The sequence below is a fragment of the Drosophila rhopaloa genome, unplaced genomic scaffold (genome assembly GCF_018152115.1).
Source record: "Drosophila rhopaloa isolate 14029-0021.01 unplaced genomic scaffold, ASM1815211v1 contig_163, whole genome shotgun sequence".
NCBI lineage: Eukaryota > Metazoa > Arthropoda > Insecta > Diptera > Drosophilidae > Drosophila > Drosophila rhopaloa.
Genome location: NW_025335043.1, coordinates 976,331 through 995,041, shown reverse-complemented (window position 1 = coordinate 995,041; position 18,711 = coordinate 976,331). Strand labels below are relative to the sequence as shown.

Here is an 18,711-nt window from a genome sequence, read left to right as displayed (position 1 = left end):
ACATCCACGATGAAATTTAACCTATGCGGCACATATTTCTATTTCGCGAGCAAAACGAGGGAGCAGCGAGCGCGGCAAAGGGCGAATTCCGACTGAAAAGTGACGGTTCCTCAATAAAATGAAGAGCCATACATATATTAATGCAGAGGGATTGGCGATTGACGGGAGCATTCAAAAGGCAAATTAAGCCAAATTGATGCAACTGCAATTGTGCGCGGCCAATTGTGAGTGCAGCCAAATAGATAAAATAATTAAGGCGGCGAGCAGAAATGGCTGGCGAAAGAGTTTATAAAAATGCTGGCAAACAGCGCGCCGGCGCAGTGGTTAACGAGACGCGAAGAAAGCAGTACACACTGGCGACTGGAGATTACGACGCGAATTGCGATTACAGCTGAAGTTTGAAGTTGTTAAGTGTCCAGTAACCAGCGTAACGGCTTTTCGAAACGGGAAAACAAGTGACCAGTGGGTGAGCGAGTGGCAGGAGGCGAGGCGCGGAAGTGTGTTAAAGGAGGAAGCAGAGGAAGTCAATTTTTAAGGAAGTCCAGTGATATTCAGGAAAGCAGTTTAAGCTGTTAAGGAAGCAGGACAAGAACGGAGAAAGCAGTAAACCAGGACCATCCAGGAAAGCAGTTCATCGTGATACCAAGCAGATATATCCTGACATAAAGCAGTTTATAAAACGACTAAGCTGTTGGAATAGCAGTTTAATCAGCTTGACTTCTGTATAAAAAGGGAAGTTTCTAATAATACAAAGGATAATAGGACAAACATTAACTAACTTAAGAAAGCATTGCACACCTTAAATAAAGTTGATGGAAAAGTAAACCAGGCTGAAATGAATGAAGCCGATGAAACAGTGAAATCCGTCAAAGAACAAATAGGATACATTTAGCAGTTGAGTCCTGGCAGTAAGCAGCTCATTTAAAACCAAAGTAGCTAAGTTATTAAATAGGCAATGAGAGAAGGATTTAAAAAATTAAAAATAACAATTCAAGCAAAAAATATAAACAACAATAATAAGCAGACCTTTCTGCAAAATATACTGTTTAATCTATTAGGAAGAAAGCAAACTGACCAGAAAAAAATAGCCGCATTGAAAGCAGCTTGACAAAGATTAGCTTTAAAAATAAGCTTCAGCAAGTAAGACATGTTAACACATTTCTAAATGGTGTAAACCACTTTATTAATTAGACAAGAAAGTGGCTTATAGGAAGCAGTGTAAGACTCCTTGAGAAGTAATAACCAGGATTCCAAGCAGTTTTAGGTTCCACAAAAGCAGTCAAGCCCAGGAAGTAAGCAGTGTTAGAATCCACGGAATCAGCTAAACAGGAAACCATGCAACGGAAACACAGTTAGCAGTGAAAGCAGTCCAATCACTATTAGTGCAAAGTGCCAGCAATTGCACTAGCAATTAAAAATTAAATGCGTGCGCGAACAAAGCAACGCCAATGTCCAAACAATCTGCAAGTGCAAGTGCAAGTGGCACGGTGCTGCTGCTCACCTGGTCATGGCTGGTCATGATGCACTGCACCGCGCTGGACTGGCAGCAGGTCAAGCCGATGTACCTGGTGTCCATGTACCCGGGCCCAATGGGTCTGTCCACCTCCTCCTCCTCCTCGTCCTCCACGTCCCCCTTTTCCTCCTCCTCATCCTCCTCTGGTTCCCTGGAACACGATGCGGAAATGAGTGCCAGCAACTTGGACAGTCGCCACATGAAGGGGATGGGATTGGGTATGGAAGCGGGTGGGTTCAGCGAAGAGGACCTGGAGGATCGGGAACCACTCGTTCTCAATCTGGAGACGACCCCGTTACTGGAGAAGATGCTGCCCGAGGGTGCCATGGCCATGGATCGCATCTTTGGGGGCGACGTGGGCAATCCCCACTGTTTTCCCTACCAGGTGGGCATGCTGCTCCAAAGACCCAAGGGACTGTACTGGTGTGGCGGTTCACTGATCTCCGAGAAGCACGTTATCACCGCCGCCCACTGCGTTGACATGTACGAATGGTAAGAGTTCAGGTGGCGAACCAATCCTTTCATGGGTTTTTATTTTGCAGGGCCAAGAGGGCTCTGGTTTTCCTGGGCGCCAATGAGATCAAGAACGCCAAGGAGAAGGGACAGGTGCGACTAATGGTGCCCAGTGAGAACTTCCACATTTATCCCACGTGGAATCCAAGGAGATTGAAGGATGACATTGCCTTGGTCAGGCTGCCTCATGCCGTCAGCTTCAATGGTGAGTTGGGGGGGGTATACAAGAAGTGATTTTTAAAAAGAAGAATATTTATATGGGAGCAATGAAAAAATTGTAATAAATTCCTACAATTTGATATTCAATTTGACTTCATAAAATTTCTCAAACCCACTCATTAATAACTTTTTAAGTTGTATAAAATCATTTCAGAAACTTTAAAGTTAACATTATTTTTAGTAAAGCAATTTATAATATATTTCTGTTAAAACAACTACAAAATTATCCAACATTTTCTTATTCGGAGTTCCAAATAAAAAAAATGCATAAAATGTTGCTTTTGTTTACACGAAAATATAAATATTTTTCGACATATTTTAATATACTAATCGATATTTTGATAATCTGTTACTGCAACGCTAGCCAAAGTTATCTTCCTTTATCATTTACAGCTATGACTTTCTCTAATTTATTATTTGTTTTGATCGGACTATCTTAGCAATTCTTATATTCTGTGGCTATTTATTATAGTCTCCTTTCGCACACTCTGTGCTTATTAATCTTAATTATTTTTATTATTAACTAATAATACAATTATTTAAAGAAACTTCGTAACCACATTGGTGATATATAGCCTTTTGTGAATTCAACTTAACTTAGATAAAAATGTTGTTTGTTCTTGGATATACTTAATCGTTTTTAGTGGCAGAAAATAAGATTAGCACAAGCCGCTTTGTACGACGAAGATGGTTTAATGACCTTAAACACCTTTAAAAACACCTTTAACTTTGAAACGGAGTATCGGATTGCTATTATTTTGTAAATGGGCTTAGATCCAAATTTGAAGTGCTTAAAAACAGATTTCGATCAATACGTAAATTATTGTGATCAGACAATCGTCACCACGTGGACTGCTGTTCACTGTGATAAGACAATAGGTTGCAAAATAAATTCATCCATGAACAAGATTTGCAAAACTCTCAAAAATGATGGGGTCCCTAATTTCCAATTATAACGAAGATCGTATTTCAAATACCTATTCACCCAGGGACCTATAATTTCAGAACGCATCCATCCAATCCAGCTGCCGAAGAGGCACTACGAGTACCGAAGTTTCAAAAATAAACTGGCCATTGCTTCCGGCTGGGGTCGTTATGCGACTGGAGTCCATGCGATCAGCAATGTGCTGCGCTATGTCCAACTGCAGATAATCGATGGCCGGACATGCAAGTCAAACTTCCCACTGTCCTATCGTGGTACAAATATATGCACCAGTGGAAGGAACGCCCGCTCCACTTGCAATGGAGATTCGGGAGGACCCTTGGTTCTCCAAAGGCGGCATTCGAAGAAGAGAGTTCTGGTAGGCATCACCTCCTTTGGCAGCATCTACGGCTGCGATCGCGGCTATCCGGCGGCCTTCACCAAGGTCGCCTCCTATTTGGATTGGATCAGCGATGAAACCGGAGTGAGTTCCCATCAGGATACCACGGAGGCGATATTCTTCGATCAGTATGTGAGAGACTATGGAAAACCGCGACAAAGTCGCCGGTCGGAGAGGGAGGAGCAGCCGGAAGACGATGTGCCGGATGAACTGGATGTGCATCCCAAGCCCGCTTCCGATGAGGACATCTCCGAGGATGTCAGACCGAGATCACGTTCACGCCCGCACTCAGAACACGAGTTCTATTTCTTGTAACCCAAAAATAAACGTTTATTTTAAGTCGAAAATCAACGCTTAGTTGCCGTAGTTGACCACACCGGTCTTGGCCTCGATCCAGTCCAGGAAGGAGGTGATGCGGGTGAACACACCTGGCCATCCGACCTCGCAGCCGAGGGCGATGCCGAAGGAGGTGGCTCCGATCAGGGTGTTGCTGCCGTCGTTCAGGACCAGAGGGCCGCCGGAGTCGCCGTTGCAGGTGGAAGTGCCGCCGGTGGTCTTGATGCAGATGTTGGTGCTGGCGACCAGGCCGAAGTACCAGGGCGAGCAGCCGCTGTTGTTCATGATGGGGACCTCGGCGTACTGCAGGATGTCAGTGGCGCCGGTAGCAGCTGTGCGGGAAATAATAAAAGGTTTTTTAGAAAACTGGTAAAAAAGATTATAAGATCTAGGGCTAATTATCTACCTAAAATTAAATTTATTAACTACACATTATGAATGATGGAAGTTAAAAGGAACAATGGCTGCAGCTTGTGTTGATAGAATACAAGAAGAGTGTTCGAGAAAGCTAATATGGCAATAATAACAAACAAATAAGATTAGATTTCTTGAAAATCGAATTTTTTGATAATAAATTTGAAGTACTCTTTCCAAAAAGATTTGTTAGATTAAATAAACTTGAGCAAAGGTGAAATATTTTATGGTATTGGATTTTCCCAGTTCTAAATTAATTGAATGAAAGAATTGGTTAAATGTAGTTCTAAAGAGAGGTTATTCAAATTACTATACAATACATTTCGATAATACTTTTCATTTCCATAAGAACATTGGTGAAATTTTAGTGCATTCTATTCTATTTATAATGTTTTATTAATTATTGAATTCAAATATTTTAAAAGGGAACACTAGATAATGAATTTATTTAAGTAATATTGCAAATATATACTTCCCTATATTAGAGCACGCATAAGTACTGACTGGTTGGTTGTATTACGACAACTTAACTTTCTTTGTCTCACTTTTAACACTTAAGTTAGAAAGGTGTAAGGTTTAGAGGTCACTTACAGTCGCTGATCTTGCCCCATCCGGAGGCGATGGCCGACTCTCCACCATAGGTGCTGTAGCTGTTGGACTTCACGGGCAGGTTGGCGGGTTGGATGTACTCTGTTGAATGGGAATAGGTAAAGAAAACTATTTCCAATGAGGATGAGATAACACCCACTGTTGAACTCGATGGGCACTGGGAGCTTGATGAGTGAGATATCGTTGGTGATTGTCTCGGCAATCCAGTTCTCGTGCACGATCACATTCTTGGTCTCCACGAAGACGATCTGCTGGCCCGTCTCCTTGGGGTTGGTGCGATCGTGGGCGCCCAGGTAGACATCCACACCGGTGGTCAGGCTATCCGTGCAATGGGCGGCAGTGACGATCCAGCGGTCACTGATGATGGTGCCTCCGCACCAGGCGGCTCCACCGGCGACGTACAGGAGTAGTCCCACCTGGTAGGGGAACTGGTTGGGCTCGGCCAACTGTCCGCCGGTAATCCTTCCTCCGGGCAGAACCTCTCCACGCACCTTGGGCATCGGGGTCTCGATGTTTAGGTTCTTGACCGACTGCCAGTCGACAGCCTGGGCCCCCAGGATGGCGGCCAATAGCACAACCGTAGCACAGGTGAATTTCATTTTGATCACAACTAAAGTGCTCGCCAAGAGTCGGTTCACTTTTATACGGATTTCGTTGGCCGCGATGGGATCATAATTCATCGACTATCTGTGGTGGATTGCCCAGGCTGGAATAAACCGAGGTGATTTACAATCGTCTATTAACCGCTACTGATTGAGGCGATCCCATCGATATTCTTGGCGATAAGAAGCGCGCGCAAGCGAAAAAGTGTGAATCGACTTGGGCGACTATTGGCAATAAAGCCCAATCATGGAGAGATTAGTTCGTAGTTGGTTTATCTAGGGCACTGACTAATGTGGCAATTGTGTATTCTAGAGGTTTTCATACTCTATTCGATACCTTATCTCATAACTAATACTATTTCTTTTGCTTTTCATCAAATGGCTAGGCAAATCCTTTCTTTAGAAGGTTAAATTTGCAAACAGTTCTTTAGATAGTGGAATCGAAATACCTCCGCTAAGCCTTATCTTCAATACTTGTATTTTGAGCGATAGCACAACCCCAGACATCGATTACCAAAGGGGTTTGAGATTTAATTGCATAATTTATAGAACCCACAGCCATAATTCTCCCAGTTTGAACTGCGATGTGCCTATGATACGGGCAAACTGACCGTACGTGCGAACTTCCTGCCGACTCATTATGATGTCATAGCAGCCGATGCACTTCCCTCAATTCAATTAAAAGGTTCGGTATTTCAAAACAACTTCCAAACTTAATTAAAGCGCAATACTTGTGGAATCAAATGGAAATAAAATAAGTTGAAAACGCTTAAACAAAAGCGGAGAACTAAGCGAAACATGAATCAAAACGGAAATGGATTTAATGCAACAATTTTTGTTTGTTCACTTGAAGGTCGTCTTAAAGTTGAGCGGGCCCAAACAAAAGCCGTCACAACAATCTGGTCGAGACGATGTCTAGGCAGCTACAAGTTCACAAAGAAGAGTCACAGAGTACAGCGTACAGCGTACCGCTTCCCATAGAAGGACAGATGTGCCCAATTAATTAGCACGGCTTTCTAAAAACTTTACAATTTAAATGACACCTGCCAAGCGCTTAGGTACGCACACACTCAATACCGAATTACCCATATGACACTATCTCGTTATAAATCTAATCCATAGCCGTTCTATTAGCTCCCCAACAATCGTTGATAGATACATTTAGCAAAGTTGAAATAAAAAATGGCAAAAGTCCTTGAAACAGGCCCAAAGCAGAGCTAATTAAAACATTAAATGCGTAGCAAACTATTAAATTGTAACAAAAAAAAAATAGCTAAGTGAATTCAAAACAAACAGGGTGTGAAGCTTGTATCACTGGGTCGAACACTTAAATACACTCTGTGGTCTATTGAAAACCATTGAGGTTTATATCTACATATATTGAAATATTTAAAAAGGCAATTTGCATGTATATGATCAAAATGAAGATAATTCTTCAATCTTTAAAATAAATTTTAAAATATATACTTCCCTCTCTATCACAAAATTTGCCACAAAATAATCAACCCTAAACCTTCATTATTTTAAAGGATGTTGATCCAATTTCCACGTATACCCATATGACAAAAATATCTTAATTCAAATGCAAGGCGTACTCCTAATCTTGTTTATGTTACATACACTTAGCAAGAGTATAATAAAAATTTAATTTATAAAGCAAGATTAAACTGGTTTAAAGCGGCAGCGGTCAAGAGAACAATATTTTTGTGTGCAGTTGTAATGAGAATCGAAATTATTTGATATGGGTGCGACTTCATAATTAATATAAATGCATACATGTGCCACCGCCCCCATGCAACATGCGTATCTTAAATTGAACACACGAACATTTGCAAAAAAAGATAAACCAGACATAAACACATCAAAATATTAATTTAACAGTTTAGTCCTGAATAAAATATATGTATCCCTCTAATTGCAAACACGAGTAAATACAAAAAACAAGATAATCACACGCCAATTTAATATGAATGAGTTATAAATTAAGTTGAAGTGTAAATCTCTCAAAAGTGTGTCCTTAAATGGAATTTCATCATTTCTCCTTTTTAAACCAGGAAATCTTAAATAAGTACTACAAATAACGCGAAGATGCTAATAAATAAGATAACCTGCAAATTTGAAAACCGTTCTTCTGGAAAATATAATATACTGTACAAGTTATTTGTTTAATGAAATTTTCGTATTTTTGTGAAATTCTTTTTTATAAATTATTATGTGACTGTTAATAAGTAATCTTACCGAATAGCCCGCAAAAAATGTCATTTAAAAGACTAGTCGTTTGTCCCTCACAAGGAGTTTTTGTTTGAACTAACTTTTCAATTTGGAAAACATGTTTAAGCTATCAATTTGTATGAATACGTTAATAAATAAAACAAACAGAAAAAAGACAATAAAAACCTACTGGAAAAGAAATTTTCCATTGCTAATTGTTTTTTCAAACCATTGTGAAATTCAGATTAAGATTAAAAATAATAATGTAGGAACTGCGTTTTTAATTTTGTAGCCACGTATGTATAAAAATGTAATTAAAGATGTTAATAAAAACAATGAAAAAAACACATCTAGGGAAAAATAATTAATATGAAAAACAATTTTTTTAGGTCAAATATGATTTTGTTATGGAAAAGTACTGCCAAAAAGATATAATATCGAAATATTGTGAAATGACGAAGATGTTAATGAATAAGATCAACTTGAAAATCAGGATGAACATTATCTAGTTTCATTCTGGAAAAGTAATTTTTATTTTTGTAACTTTTCGCAAATTATAAGCTTTTGTAAATATGTTAATAAGTAAGGTAAACCATAAATAAATTCCCCACAATAATAACTGTTTGAGCAAATTAATGTTAATTAAAACAACAATTTTGTTCTCAAAAATTACGTCTAAATTTAAATTTATTGGTTTCGCATTTTTTTTAAATGCTTATTTAATATATAATATTTTTTTATGAAATAATAAATAAACTTTTGATAGCAATACCAATAGAATTGCTAACGAATTGCTGAGCTTAAATAAATTGCTGCCATGTCTTTGAAGGCTTTGGCTCCCCATCTCCCGCAATCTTCACATTACGCTAACTCGTTTTATCAAATGGCTTGGTCCGTTGACGAGTTTAATCCCCTCGCTGCTCAATTTATGAATGGGCCGTGACGTATTTATAAATATAACAAACACATTTTGCTAATTTCCTCAATCGCCCCAAGTGTTTGGTGCATGAATCACGGCCATTCTACCGCTTTTATTAATAAAATCGGGACCCAGCTGGGCCCCAAAAGATGTGCACCGGCACCTTGCGAACTTCTGGGAGTCATGGATTTCGGCAGGCTTAAAAATAAGCAAACAAGAGCTCTTAAAACAAAACGCCGCCATAAGATCAGGCATCCGATATGATCGTTTGGGGCTCGCCTGCACCCGTATTCCCAGCCGATTCAGAGCCGATTCAGAATACCGATCCGATGCCAACCGGTTTGCCAGCTGTGTGAACCAGGCGGCAAACGGCTGCTCGGCTGCTCAGCTGCTAAACTTTCGCTGCCGGCGGTTTCTTGTTCTTGGCAGCAGCAAGTGCAGCGGCTCAAACCGACAGCCGAGCTTCTTGGCCGGGCTCATATAAAAACGGCTTTTGGCGCGCGTGCTCAGTCAGTTGCAGATTCGAAACGGAAACGCGCGCGTGCGCCGCAATCGAATTCGATCAAGTATTTGGATTTCAAATTGGATTTTTACGCCGTTTCGGTCAAGTTCTGAATCACTTGGAGTGACACACATAAGGCAAGGTCGCGGAATACCACCACATCGCCCAAAGTCAATATGGAAGGCCAGGCAAAGCAAGCGTACTTCGTCAATGAAGCATTCAATCACGAAGAGCCGCCGCAGGGTGGGATTGCAGGCGGAGGCGACAATCTGCATCGCCGGAAAAGCGGTGGCAACAAAGAGCTCCAGCTGGACGTGGGTGGTTTTAAGAAGGGCCAGGGCCAGGATGTGGTCGGTTCCAATGGCAGTGATCCACCCAGCATGGACTTTGATGACATACTCCCACTGATCGGGGAGTTTGGCCGATATCAGAAGTTACTCTTCATCTGCATGATCCCCTTCTCGTTCTTCGTGGCCTTTGTCTACTTTTCGCAAATATTTCTCACCTTGATACCCGAGCAGCATTGGTGTCATGTTCCCGAGTTGGATGGCTTGGATGTGGAGGCCAGGTAAGTTCAGCTCGGATTGAGGAAAACCTCATGGGTGTTCCCTCGAAAAACTCATGCGTTTTCCCTCGAAAATCCAAAAAGTCAAGGGAAAATACAAGACAAGGCAGTTTTGGCACCGCGGTTCGGTTATGGCATCCGCGGTGGAGCGCGGCTTAACTTAATAATTCACGTAATGTGCCATAAATATTCAAATGTGTTGGGTATAATACTCGTAGTTGATTAGTGGCCAGCACACAATATGTGAAGTGCAGTAGTCGTCGACGTCGCCTTAAGTGCTAAACTATAATGAAGACTTTGCGGCTAGTCAAATGATTATGAATCTATTAACAGACAACGCGTTTCAGAACTTTATGATTGCCCACAGCTGTGGGTGCTAAATAATAGTAATGACTAAACTGAAATCAATTCTTCGATATAATTGCTTTAAAATTAACATGTTTTATATTCCTTAAGTAATCATAAACAAGTAAACTGGTCGATTTAAGGAACTAATAATTATCGTTCAATAAAATCAAAATGTTTAAGATTCACCACAAACTAAGTAATAGAAAGGTGAGCCAAGTATTTTCCAGACAAAAACAAAGCAAAATAATAAAAATATAATTTATTTCCAAAGTTTTTGTCTCTATGATACGGTTTTAAAAATTACTATTAATAAATTCTTTTAAAATAAATCATGAATAAATCATAAATAATTTTAAACAAAAAATGTTTACCAGCAAGAAGTCAATATCCAAATATTACATTGTTTTTAAGTGGAGTTAAAATTAAAGCAAAATGAGATAATAATCGGACATAAATAATATTTGTTATTCATAATTTAAAAATTACTCATTTGAATTCTTACAAAAAAATGTTAATTAGTAATAAATTCCATTTAATTTTCTGAAAGAAACTGAAAGTCAAATATCAAAGAGTTGAAGGACTTTAAAGAGATCAATTAATTTAAAGAAAGAGGTGAACAACACCAAAAACAAACAAAAACCAAAGTCAAAAGGTTCAACAAAAAGTTGTCTGGCCAAAGGGGTAACCCCTTTGGAATAATCTATTTAAACAATTTCAATCCGGAAGTATGATCATTGTGCGTAAATGGCAATCTGAAATGTGCGGTTCCGTTTTAACTTTCACAAAAAAAGCAATTGATCGATTGCTATAACTAACAACCAATAGTACCAATCACCTTGGAATCGAAAGGCTAAGGCTAATACCGGTTAAGCCTGCAATCTTGTGTGTTGTGTGTTTGTGTGTTAGCCTAAACTGGATAATATCATATTAAAAGAATTGGCGGAGCAAAAAGATTTGGTCCGCTTTAACCCCCATTCCCAAATTCTTGATTCTACTAGTCAAATTATAAAAAGTATTCGCAAAGTCTTAAAGCGTGCAGCGTGATTTGAATTGAAAACGAATGAAACGTAACGAAAACGAGTGTTCTGACCAAAGTCATTAAAGCCGAGCTGGCATAGAACGGCCAGTCGGGACGACCTTGGGCCATGATTGGGTTTTCCAGTCAGAGCGGCGGCTTAATAAGGCAAAGAACCTTACTGCGAAAAACGTTCATCTGTATAATTGCCGGGCTGCCCACCGTTGCTCAGTGGCAAGGAGATCGTTTTCCCCCGCCGCCAAGTGGGTGGTGGGGCGATGTGGGGGCAGTTAGATAAGCCAAGTTGGCCGGCCAAATTGTTTAATTAGCAGCAGCGCAGCGTGAACGTTGCGACAACGCAGCAGCGGTAGCAGCAGCAACAAAACACAGGTAGCAACAACAACCATCCGCAAGACTAATGTTGTGTGGCGGCGATGATGTGAGACCGCCGCTTTTCGGCGGACTACAGTCGAGGTAATCGCACTTCAGACACTCTTCTCAGCATTCACATTGGCTCTGCAAAAATACCATTTAAATCTATAAATAACTTCTATAATTAATGATTTTAAACATCTGGTACAAAATAATTACATTCCCTTAATATAATCAATACTCATTACTACTTATTATAATTTAATTCAAAAATTCCAACTTGCAACTGAATACGCGGATTATGCAAATAAAAACGATTAATGTCAAAGTTTGCTCTCGGATTAACATGATAATTGATTGTGTATGAGCGATGCATCTTGATAATTGAATATATTAATAAACTAGAAGAAACTGATGACAGAAAAAGACCAAGATTTATTTGCCAATAAGTTTCAAAATGTCATTATACACTGTAAATATTCACTTTATTTGTATTATAATTTATATGCTCCAATCATTAAATCACTAAACGAGGTTAAATATATTATGTCCACCTAGATATCCCAGTTTTATAAGAATTAAAACGAAACAAGTGCTGGCTTTACTAAAAATAACTGTATATAAATAAAGGCTTAAAATACTATAGAATTATTACGTAAATTCGAAAATTTGTACGCCAGGCCATTCATCATAAACGCACTGCAATTTAAACTATTAATACACCAAAACAAACAATTTAAACTAACCGAAAATGGAGCAGACATGGACAGTTAAAGTGTATCCGAAAACGTTTAAGTCGCAACCGCATTTTCTAGTGCCCCTCAAGATCATGATAATTAAGTTGTCTCACATATACGTTCATGCAAAGATATATGTACTTCTGTTAGCTGTTTGAGTGCTCGCTGCAGAAGTGTTGGCCATGGCTTAGAGCGTCTGAGAACTGGAGACAATTCCACACGCCTGACCCTGGATGCGTTAATTGCACCGACCGAAAAATGACCTCTTTTCTCTCGCCTTTTTTCTCAGACTGGCGCTTTCCATTCCCATGAGCAACGGGGAGTACAACAATTGTTACATGTACGACGTCAACTACACAGAGATATTGGCCCAGGGCAAGGTGATGGCCGATCCGAAGTGGCCGCGGGTCAAGTGCCGCCACGGCTGGTCATACAACTTCACGGAGATCCCCTACTCGACGGTGGCCACCGAACAGAACTGGGTGTGTGACGACGCCGCCTTGCCCACCTATGCCCAGTCCATATTCTTTCTGGGCGCCATCGTGGGAGGACTCCTCTTCGGCTGGGTGGCAGATCGCTTCGGACGCATTCCCGCCCTGATCGGCACCAATATGATGGGACTCTTGGCTGGAGTGGGCACTGCCTTTGTGAGCAACTTCTGGCAGTTTGCCGCCATGCGATTCTTTGTGGGATTCGCCTTCGACAACTGCTTCACCATGATGTACATTTTGGGTAAGTAAAATTACTTTATGGATCTATGTACTATGGAAGCTAAAATCAATTCAAACATAATATCCTCGCATAAGAATTTCTTATTTAAAGTTAAATAATAAAATCAGCCTTAAAAGCATTTATAGTTTGAACATTATTTCCACTCTAGAAAGGAAATAATAAGTCAATTAACAATGGTCAATGAGTCACTTCTTTGACTAACAATTATTCTTACAATTCTTATAGAACATATGCAAATGCCTTTAGTTTATTGAAGTTAAACATTAACCTTTTCCTAGAGTGAATAATAGCTGTCCAATTTAAAATGAACCATTAGGTGATTGCCCGTAGTCAAAGCCATAAAATAATTTGATAGTTAGTTTCAGTGGATTAACTTAAATTGGTTTTTATATTTTTTTCCACAGTTCTCGAGTACGTTGGTCCCAAGTACCGCACCTTTGTGGCCAACATGTCGATAGCCATCTTTTTCACTGGCGCCGCCTGCCTTCTTCCCTGGATTGCGTACTTTTTGGCAGATTGGAAACTACTGGCCATCGTAACCTCCGCTCCCCTTCTTCTGGCCCTATTGACCCCCTTTGTTGTGCCAGAATCAGCTCGCTGGTTGGTATCCCAAGGAAAAGTGGACAAGGCCGTTGAAATCCTCAAGAAACTGGAGAAAGGCAATGGTCGCCAGGTGCCGGCTCAAACGTATCAGATCTTTGCTGACAGCTGTAAGAGGATGCGGGAACAGGAGGCCCAAAATGGCAGTTACTCCGTACTGGATCTTTTCAAGTCCCCACGACTGCGAAGAACCACTCTGCTGCTAATTGTTATCTGGATGGCCATATCGCTGGTCTTCGATGGACATGTCAGGAACGTGGGTTCCCTGGGACTGGACATCTTCTTCACCTTCACCTTGGCCTGTTTCACCGAGTTGCCAGCGGATACTCTCCTCACGGTGATCCTAGATCGCTTTGGACGCCGTTGGCTGGCCTGCAGCTCCATGGTGCTCAGTGGAGTGTTTAGTTTATTGGCCACTGTGGTGCCCGTTGGTATTTACTCCGCCGCGCTGGCAATCATGGGTCGGTTCTTTGTGAACATCAGCTATAACATTGGTTTGCAGTGGGCGGCGGAGGTGCTGCCCACTGTGGTCAGGGCTCAGGCAGTGGCCTTCATCCACATTATGGGCTATGTGGCCAGTATCATAGCTCCATTTGTGGTCTATTTGGCCAACATCTCCAATGCTTTACCATTAATCATTCTGGGAATCCTGGGAATCATTGGTGGCTTGTTGTCGCTGTTGCTGCCCGAAACCCTTAATCACGTCCTGCCTCAAACCCTGAGCGATGGAGAGGAGTTTGGACGCGGGCAGAGCATTTGGGACTTCCCCTGTTTGGCCAAACAGGTGGACGACGATGAGGAGGAGAAGAGAAACGCCGACGTGGAGGAAGTGCGATCTCAGGCCTTTGTTAGGGGAACCCAGACGGGAGCATCTCTGAATGCCTCCACGGGTGGTGAACTAAGATCCAGCATCCTGCGCAGATCGGTCAAGTCACGCAACTCCACGAAGCTTTAGGAGATCATCTCTATAACCAACTACTAGGTAGCTTATTGTTATAGCAGACAATATTCTGTAGCTCTGCCTTGCATTTTTAGCATCAACTAGCCTCTAAGTGTCGTTATAGTCTTTTGTGATACTAGAAATAAGAAATTCTATGCGCCTCTTAAAACAATTGAATAAAGTAAATAAATTCAACGAAATTGAAATGAGTTTAACTGCCAAAATACGCAGGTAAATAGTGGGTGAAATGCATGTAGATAACTGAGTTCCCGGGTTTTAAACCGGAAGTTAATATTAGTTTGGATTCGAACCCCGAACAGACGCACCGATAAAAACTTTTGGTAGACACAGACCGAAACACTTATTAAATAATTCCTAAAAATTAATTTTTAACTTAAAAACTTAATATAAAATTAAAAAACCAAATTCGGAAACTAGATATTAACATGATGTTTCTACTTCTTTAGTAAATTATATGTCTTTCCACCTTTAATAAGAGGACTCTGATGTTTTGTGTTAAGCAAGCTTACGATACATATTATTAGTTGTTAGTAATCTTTGTTTGCATTTTTAGCTAATTACCAGAAAGAAACAAAAATGTCTTAGTATCCAGATCATGGTCTTTAAAAACAAGTAAAATATGTTTTTGTCGATTTTAACGTAACTCAGAAATGCTTATAAAGTTTTATATAAATGATGCAATGTAAATATATGCCCAACCGTTTATGATCGCCGCGTTTTTCAGATTTTCCGCAAGTGCAAAATGCAATTAAAAGTTGTATGCATTTATTGGCACAAGGGTCAACAACCAAATCCGTAAGTAAATATCCGATTGAACTACAAATAAGAGCCGATTCGCCACTTACCTATAAAAGCTGCACCCTTTTGAGGGCATCCAACCAGTACAGCCAGAATGGGATCTTCCTCCGCTTGGCTAGTCCTCATCCTTGGGCTCGGGCTCACTGGCGCCTTGGAATATAATATCCAAACTAATGGCAGCAAACTCCTGACTGTTCTCAATGCATCGGCTCCAGTACAAGAGTTGCTATACCACATCGATGTCTGGCGAAATGAGGCCGCTTCTGTTACCGTGGAATCACCTGCTTCTTCCAACCTGGAGTCAGTCATTCGCTCTGAAGTCGGAGGAGATTGGGAGCGGGGCAAGCTCGTCCTTCAATTAGCAAAACAAGCCAGGACCCTGGAGCTTAAGGAGGCCATTTACACGGCTCTCTGGAAGGAGCTCCAGCAGACCAAGCAGATCTACGATCCATCCAAGATCCTGGAATTTTACGACCAGCTGTCTCTGCACACAGATGTTCCAGTGCAGTTGATGGAACTGGTCTACCGCGCTTTTGTTAACCGCAGTGCCCAGTTGTTGGAGGCTCCGTTTCACACCCGCAGTCGACATGCATCTTTTCCATTGGTACACTCACTCGTACATCGTCTAACTTTCAGCACTTTGGATTACCTGAGGGACATCCTGGAAGTTCTATATGATGCCGTTTTGTCCCTGGAAACGCCATTGAGTGTGGTCGAAAGGCTGGGCAACTTTACGGCCAGTCTGACTCAGCTGGCTCAGGCTAATCTTCAATTACTCAGCAGGGAAGAGCTGAAACGTGGAGATCCCCAAGTACAACAGGCATTGCAGAGCAACCTCAGAAATTTACTGGAACAGCCTGGTTTCGAGCAGGAAGTGGTGCCTTCTTTACAAGCAGATATATACGCCCACCTTCCCAAAGACGAGCAACTGCTGTACACCGCCCGTAAGGTTTGCATACGCAATGTGACCGATGGAAATTCGTACATTTACGAGTGTCCGCAGACGTATTTGATCTGCAGCAACGCTCGGGATCAAAAAAGGCAGCTTATTTTATCCAGCGTGGTCACAGCAATGACAGCCGCCCGCAGTTTGCTTTCTACAGCGCTTTTTGGCGGAATCGTTACATACTTATGGAACCAGCCACCGCTACTGTGAACAATGCCAGTCACTCCATCACCAAAAACGTGTACAGCCGGACCAACATAAACTGGTGGCGAGTGGTGTATGGAAATGGCGGGATCTCCCTGTATGATGCGGCCACCGAGAAGTCCGTCCTGTGTGGTGGAGATCCTTTACACTGGGATGGCGAGGAACATCATGTGTATACCCGCCATGCATCGGAGTTTTCAACTCATCAGGTGGAGTGCACTTGGAGTCTGGAGGACTGCAGCGATGCCGCCTAGCTGGAAGAGAATGGGGATGATGCAGCCTCAATAACTGTAAATTATTACTATGTTTATTTTGACTAATAAGGCACATGAGAAAATCCAACTACCTCTGCTTAAAGTCCCAAGGTATGCATACTACGCCATCGGTCAGAACTGAATAGTAGTGAGTAATGTGCAGTTTGCATTCTTGCAGTTGCTGCACTTGCAACTGGGATAGATCTCTAAGGGCTTTAATCATCTTGTCAGGGGTAATGGCATCGTCTTTGGTGAGAGATTGCAGCTGCAGCTGCTCTATACACGACTCCATAAGCTCTTCCTCGACGTGCTTATCCTGGGCGTACTTCTTCATTCGTTCCCTGGCCAGTTCCATGTTAACGGTGATGAAGTCAACGAGAATGGATCCCGGACATGTGGCTGGTGTAATGAACTGACCCGTGGGGCTCACCATGAGTGGTCCCGCCTCCGATTCCACCACGATGGTGAACTCCTTGAGAGTTTTCGGCCACTCGGCCGGATATTTTTGTTTACCTATGTAATCGTTGAGCGAAGTGGTCACTTTCATGAGGTAGCTTGCATAGCCCCTAGCCTGCTGCTTGGGCATAAACTTCCGCCGCCCAATCTGGATCTCTAGTAGAACCTGAGCGAGTGTCCGTTCATAAACGGGCACCACCTTCAAATAAGCATCATGGTGCGGAATGTTCTTGATGAAGTCAATCCAGGTGTTGAGCACATCGCCGGTGAAGAGCATCACATGCCCCTCTAAACTGATGCCCGTGAAGGGAGCAAAAACAACAATGCGACCTTTTAGAGCCGACATTTCCTTTAGGTGGGTGTTGGCCAATCTCTCGAGAGTCTTTAAGCACCCACGATAGTGTTCGATGTTCCAGCCGCACTCGTAGCGGGCATCCCGCAGATCCAGCTTCTCCACCAGCACTTTTTGGAGCTTATTGATCTCGGCCTGAAGATCCGCGGTTTCCTTGGAGCGCTGTTTAGCCGTACCGGCGTTCTCCTCCAACCAAGTGGTCAATACTGGACGCTTGCTAGCCCTCTCCTGGTCAAACAAAACGAATATTTAAATGAATTTCAAAGGGTTACAGTGGTTCTACTAACATTCTTCAACTGAGTTTCAAAGTCGGCGAACTCTGTGTCGTAGTGATAGTCCTGGCCTGGCTTAAAATCCAAGCCAGAGGTCTTTGGCGGCTCCGGCTGCGCCTTGATGTTCTTGACATACTCCGTGGACAGGTTACAGGATTCCAGGAGACCTTGAATGAAGGTCTTGGGATCTCGAGTGCTTTGCCAGTCCGTGCGAATCTGGATCAGCTTGAAGGAGTCCCGTTTGTCGGCATCTGAACTGGTGCGCACATAAAACTTGAGCACCTGGGAGTCCCCACTGCGCTGTCTGCGTTCATACAAAGCCTCCAAGTGCTCACTCAGCAATTTCAGGGAGTTCTCGTTGGTGCTCCTCTGCTCAGGATGCTGGGCAAAGAAGTCCGGATGAACAGCGAAATAAAAGGGTCTGAGAGCAGTTGTAAGGTCTGCAAGGGAACGGATCACATGATAAATACTGCTTGGTTTGGCATGCAAATATACTGACCTTGGTTCAGCGATCGACGCAGAAGCAGGAAGTGCCGCCTGCTGGTGACCAATTTCCATGTCTTTGACCCCAGCAACACAGACATTATGTAAGCGGCGAGCGGAGGCACAACGCTGCCCCTCGTCCAAATTGTCCAGCATACGGCGGCGACTGCTGTGGGCTCAAATTTTGAGATATATTAAACTCCTGATCTTGAAATTGTGAAAGACGGTGAGACCGTAGCGCGAAACACCTGAAATCCTTTACTATCGCGTTAGCAGAGCTGGCATCTAGCTGTTTGTATACCCTTACAAAAGTCATATTAAAGTGGTAAGAAGTTTGTACTGCAGTGAAGGAGACGTTTCCGACCCTATAGTGTGAACATATATACTTGATCAGGAGAGTTAATGTATAGCCATACCCGTATTTTTCTATTCAGCTTAAAAGCTTTATGGATTTTG

The 18,711-nt window shown here is 42.1% G+C and overlaps 5 protein-coding genes across 6 annotated transcripts; 3 read left to right on the top strand and 2 right to left on the bottom strand.

Annotated features, from left to right (window-relative positions):
* The first annotated feature begins 1,448 nt into the window (after window positions 1-1,448).
* On the top strand, window positions 1,449-3,882 carry LOC108047582 (chymotrypsin BI). The gene is made up of 3 exons (XM_017127823.2): window positions 1,449-1,996; window positions 2,056-2,231; window positions 3,251-3,882. Exons 1-3 carry the CDS (start codon window positions 1,449-1,451, stop codon window positions 3,880-3,882), a joined length of 1,356 nt encoding a protein of 451 aa, XP_016983312.1.
* LOC108047580 (brachyurin) lies at window positions 3,873-5,590 on the bottom strand. The gene is made up of 3 exons (XM_017127821.2): window positions 5,066-5,590; window positions 4,909-5,007; window positions 3,873-4,235 (listed from the first exon to the last, which is right to left on the bottom strand). Exons 1-3 carry the CDS (start codon window positions 5,523-5,525, stop codon window positions 3,922-3,924), a joined length of 873 nt encoding a protein of 290 aa, XP_016983310.2. The 5' UTR covers window positions 5,526-5,590; the 3' UTR covers window positions 3,873-3,921.
* Window positions 5,591-8,813: 3,223 nt separating this feature from the next.
* On the top strand, window positions 8,814-14,822 carry LOC108048581 (organic cation transporter protein). The gene is made up of 3 exons (XM_017129339.2): window positions 8,814-9,728; window positions 12,487-12,929; window positions 13,334-14,822. Exons 1-3 carry the CDS (start codon window positions 9,337-9,339, stop codon window positions 14,482-14,484), a joined length of 1,986 nt encoding a protein of 661 aa, XP_016984828.1. The 5' UTR covers window positions 8,814-9,336; the 3' UTR covers window positions 14,485-14,822.
* Window positions 14,823-14,989: 167 nt separating this feature from the next.
* LOC108048580 lies at window positions 14,990-16,780 on the top strand. The gene is given in 2 exon segments (XM_017129338.2): window positions 14,990-16,319; window positions 16,322-16,780. Coding segments are annotated over 2 exon segments (1,308 nt in total). The 5' UTR covers window positions 14,990-15,382; the 3' UTR covers window positions 16,693-16,780.
* Window positions 16,623-18,495, bottom strand: LOC108048579 (T-cell activation inhibitor, mitochondrial). 2 transcript variants are annotated; one of them, XM_017129335.1, is made up of 4 exons: window positions 18,272-18,495; window positions 17,788-18,212; window positions 16,785-17,728; window positions 16,623-16,726 (listed from the first exon to the last, which is right to left on the bottom strand). In XM_017129335.1, the coding sequence occupies exons 1-4, from the start codon at window positions 18,354-18,356 to the stop codon at window positions 16,720-16,722; spliced, it is 1,461 nt and encodes a 486-aa protein (XP_016984824.1). In that variant the 5' UTR covers window positions 18,357-18,495; the 3' UTR covers window positions 16,623-16,719. The 2 variants fall into 2 exon arrangements, with proteins under 2 accessions (XP_016984824.1, XP_016984825.1); XM_017129336.2 differs by lacking the exon at window positions 16,623-16,726 and having other exon boundaries at window positions 16,730-17,728.
* Window positions 18,496-18,711: the final 216 nt, after the last annotated feature.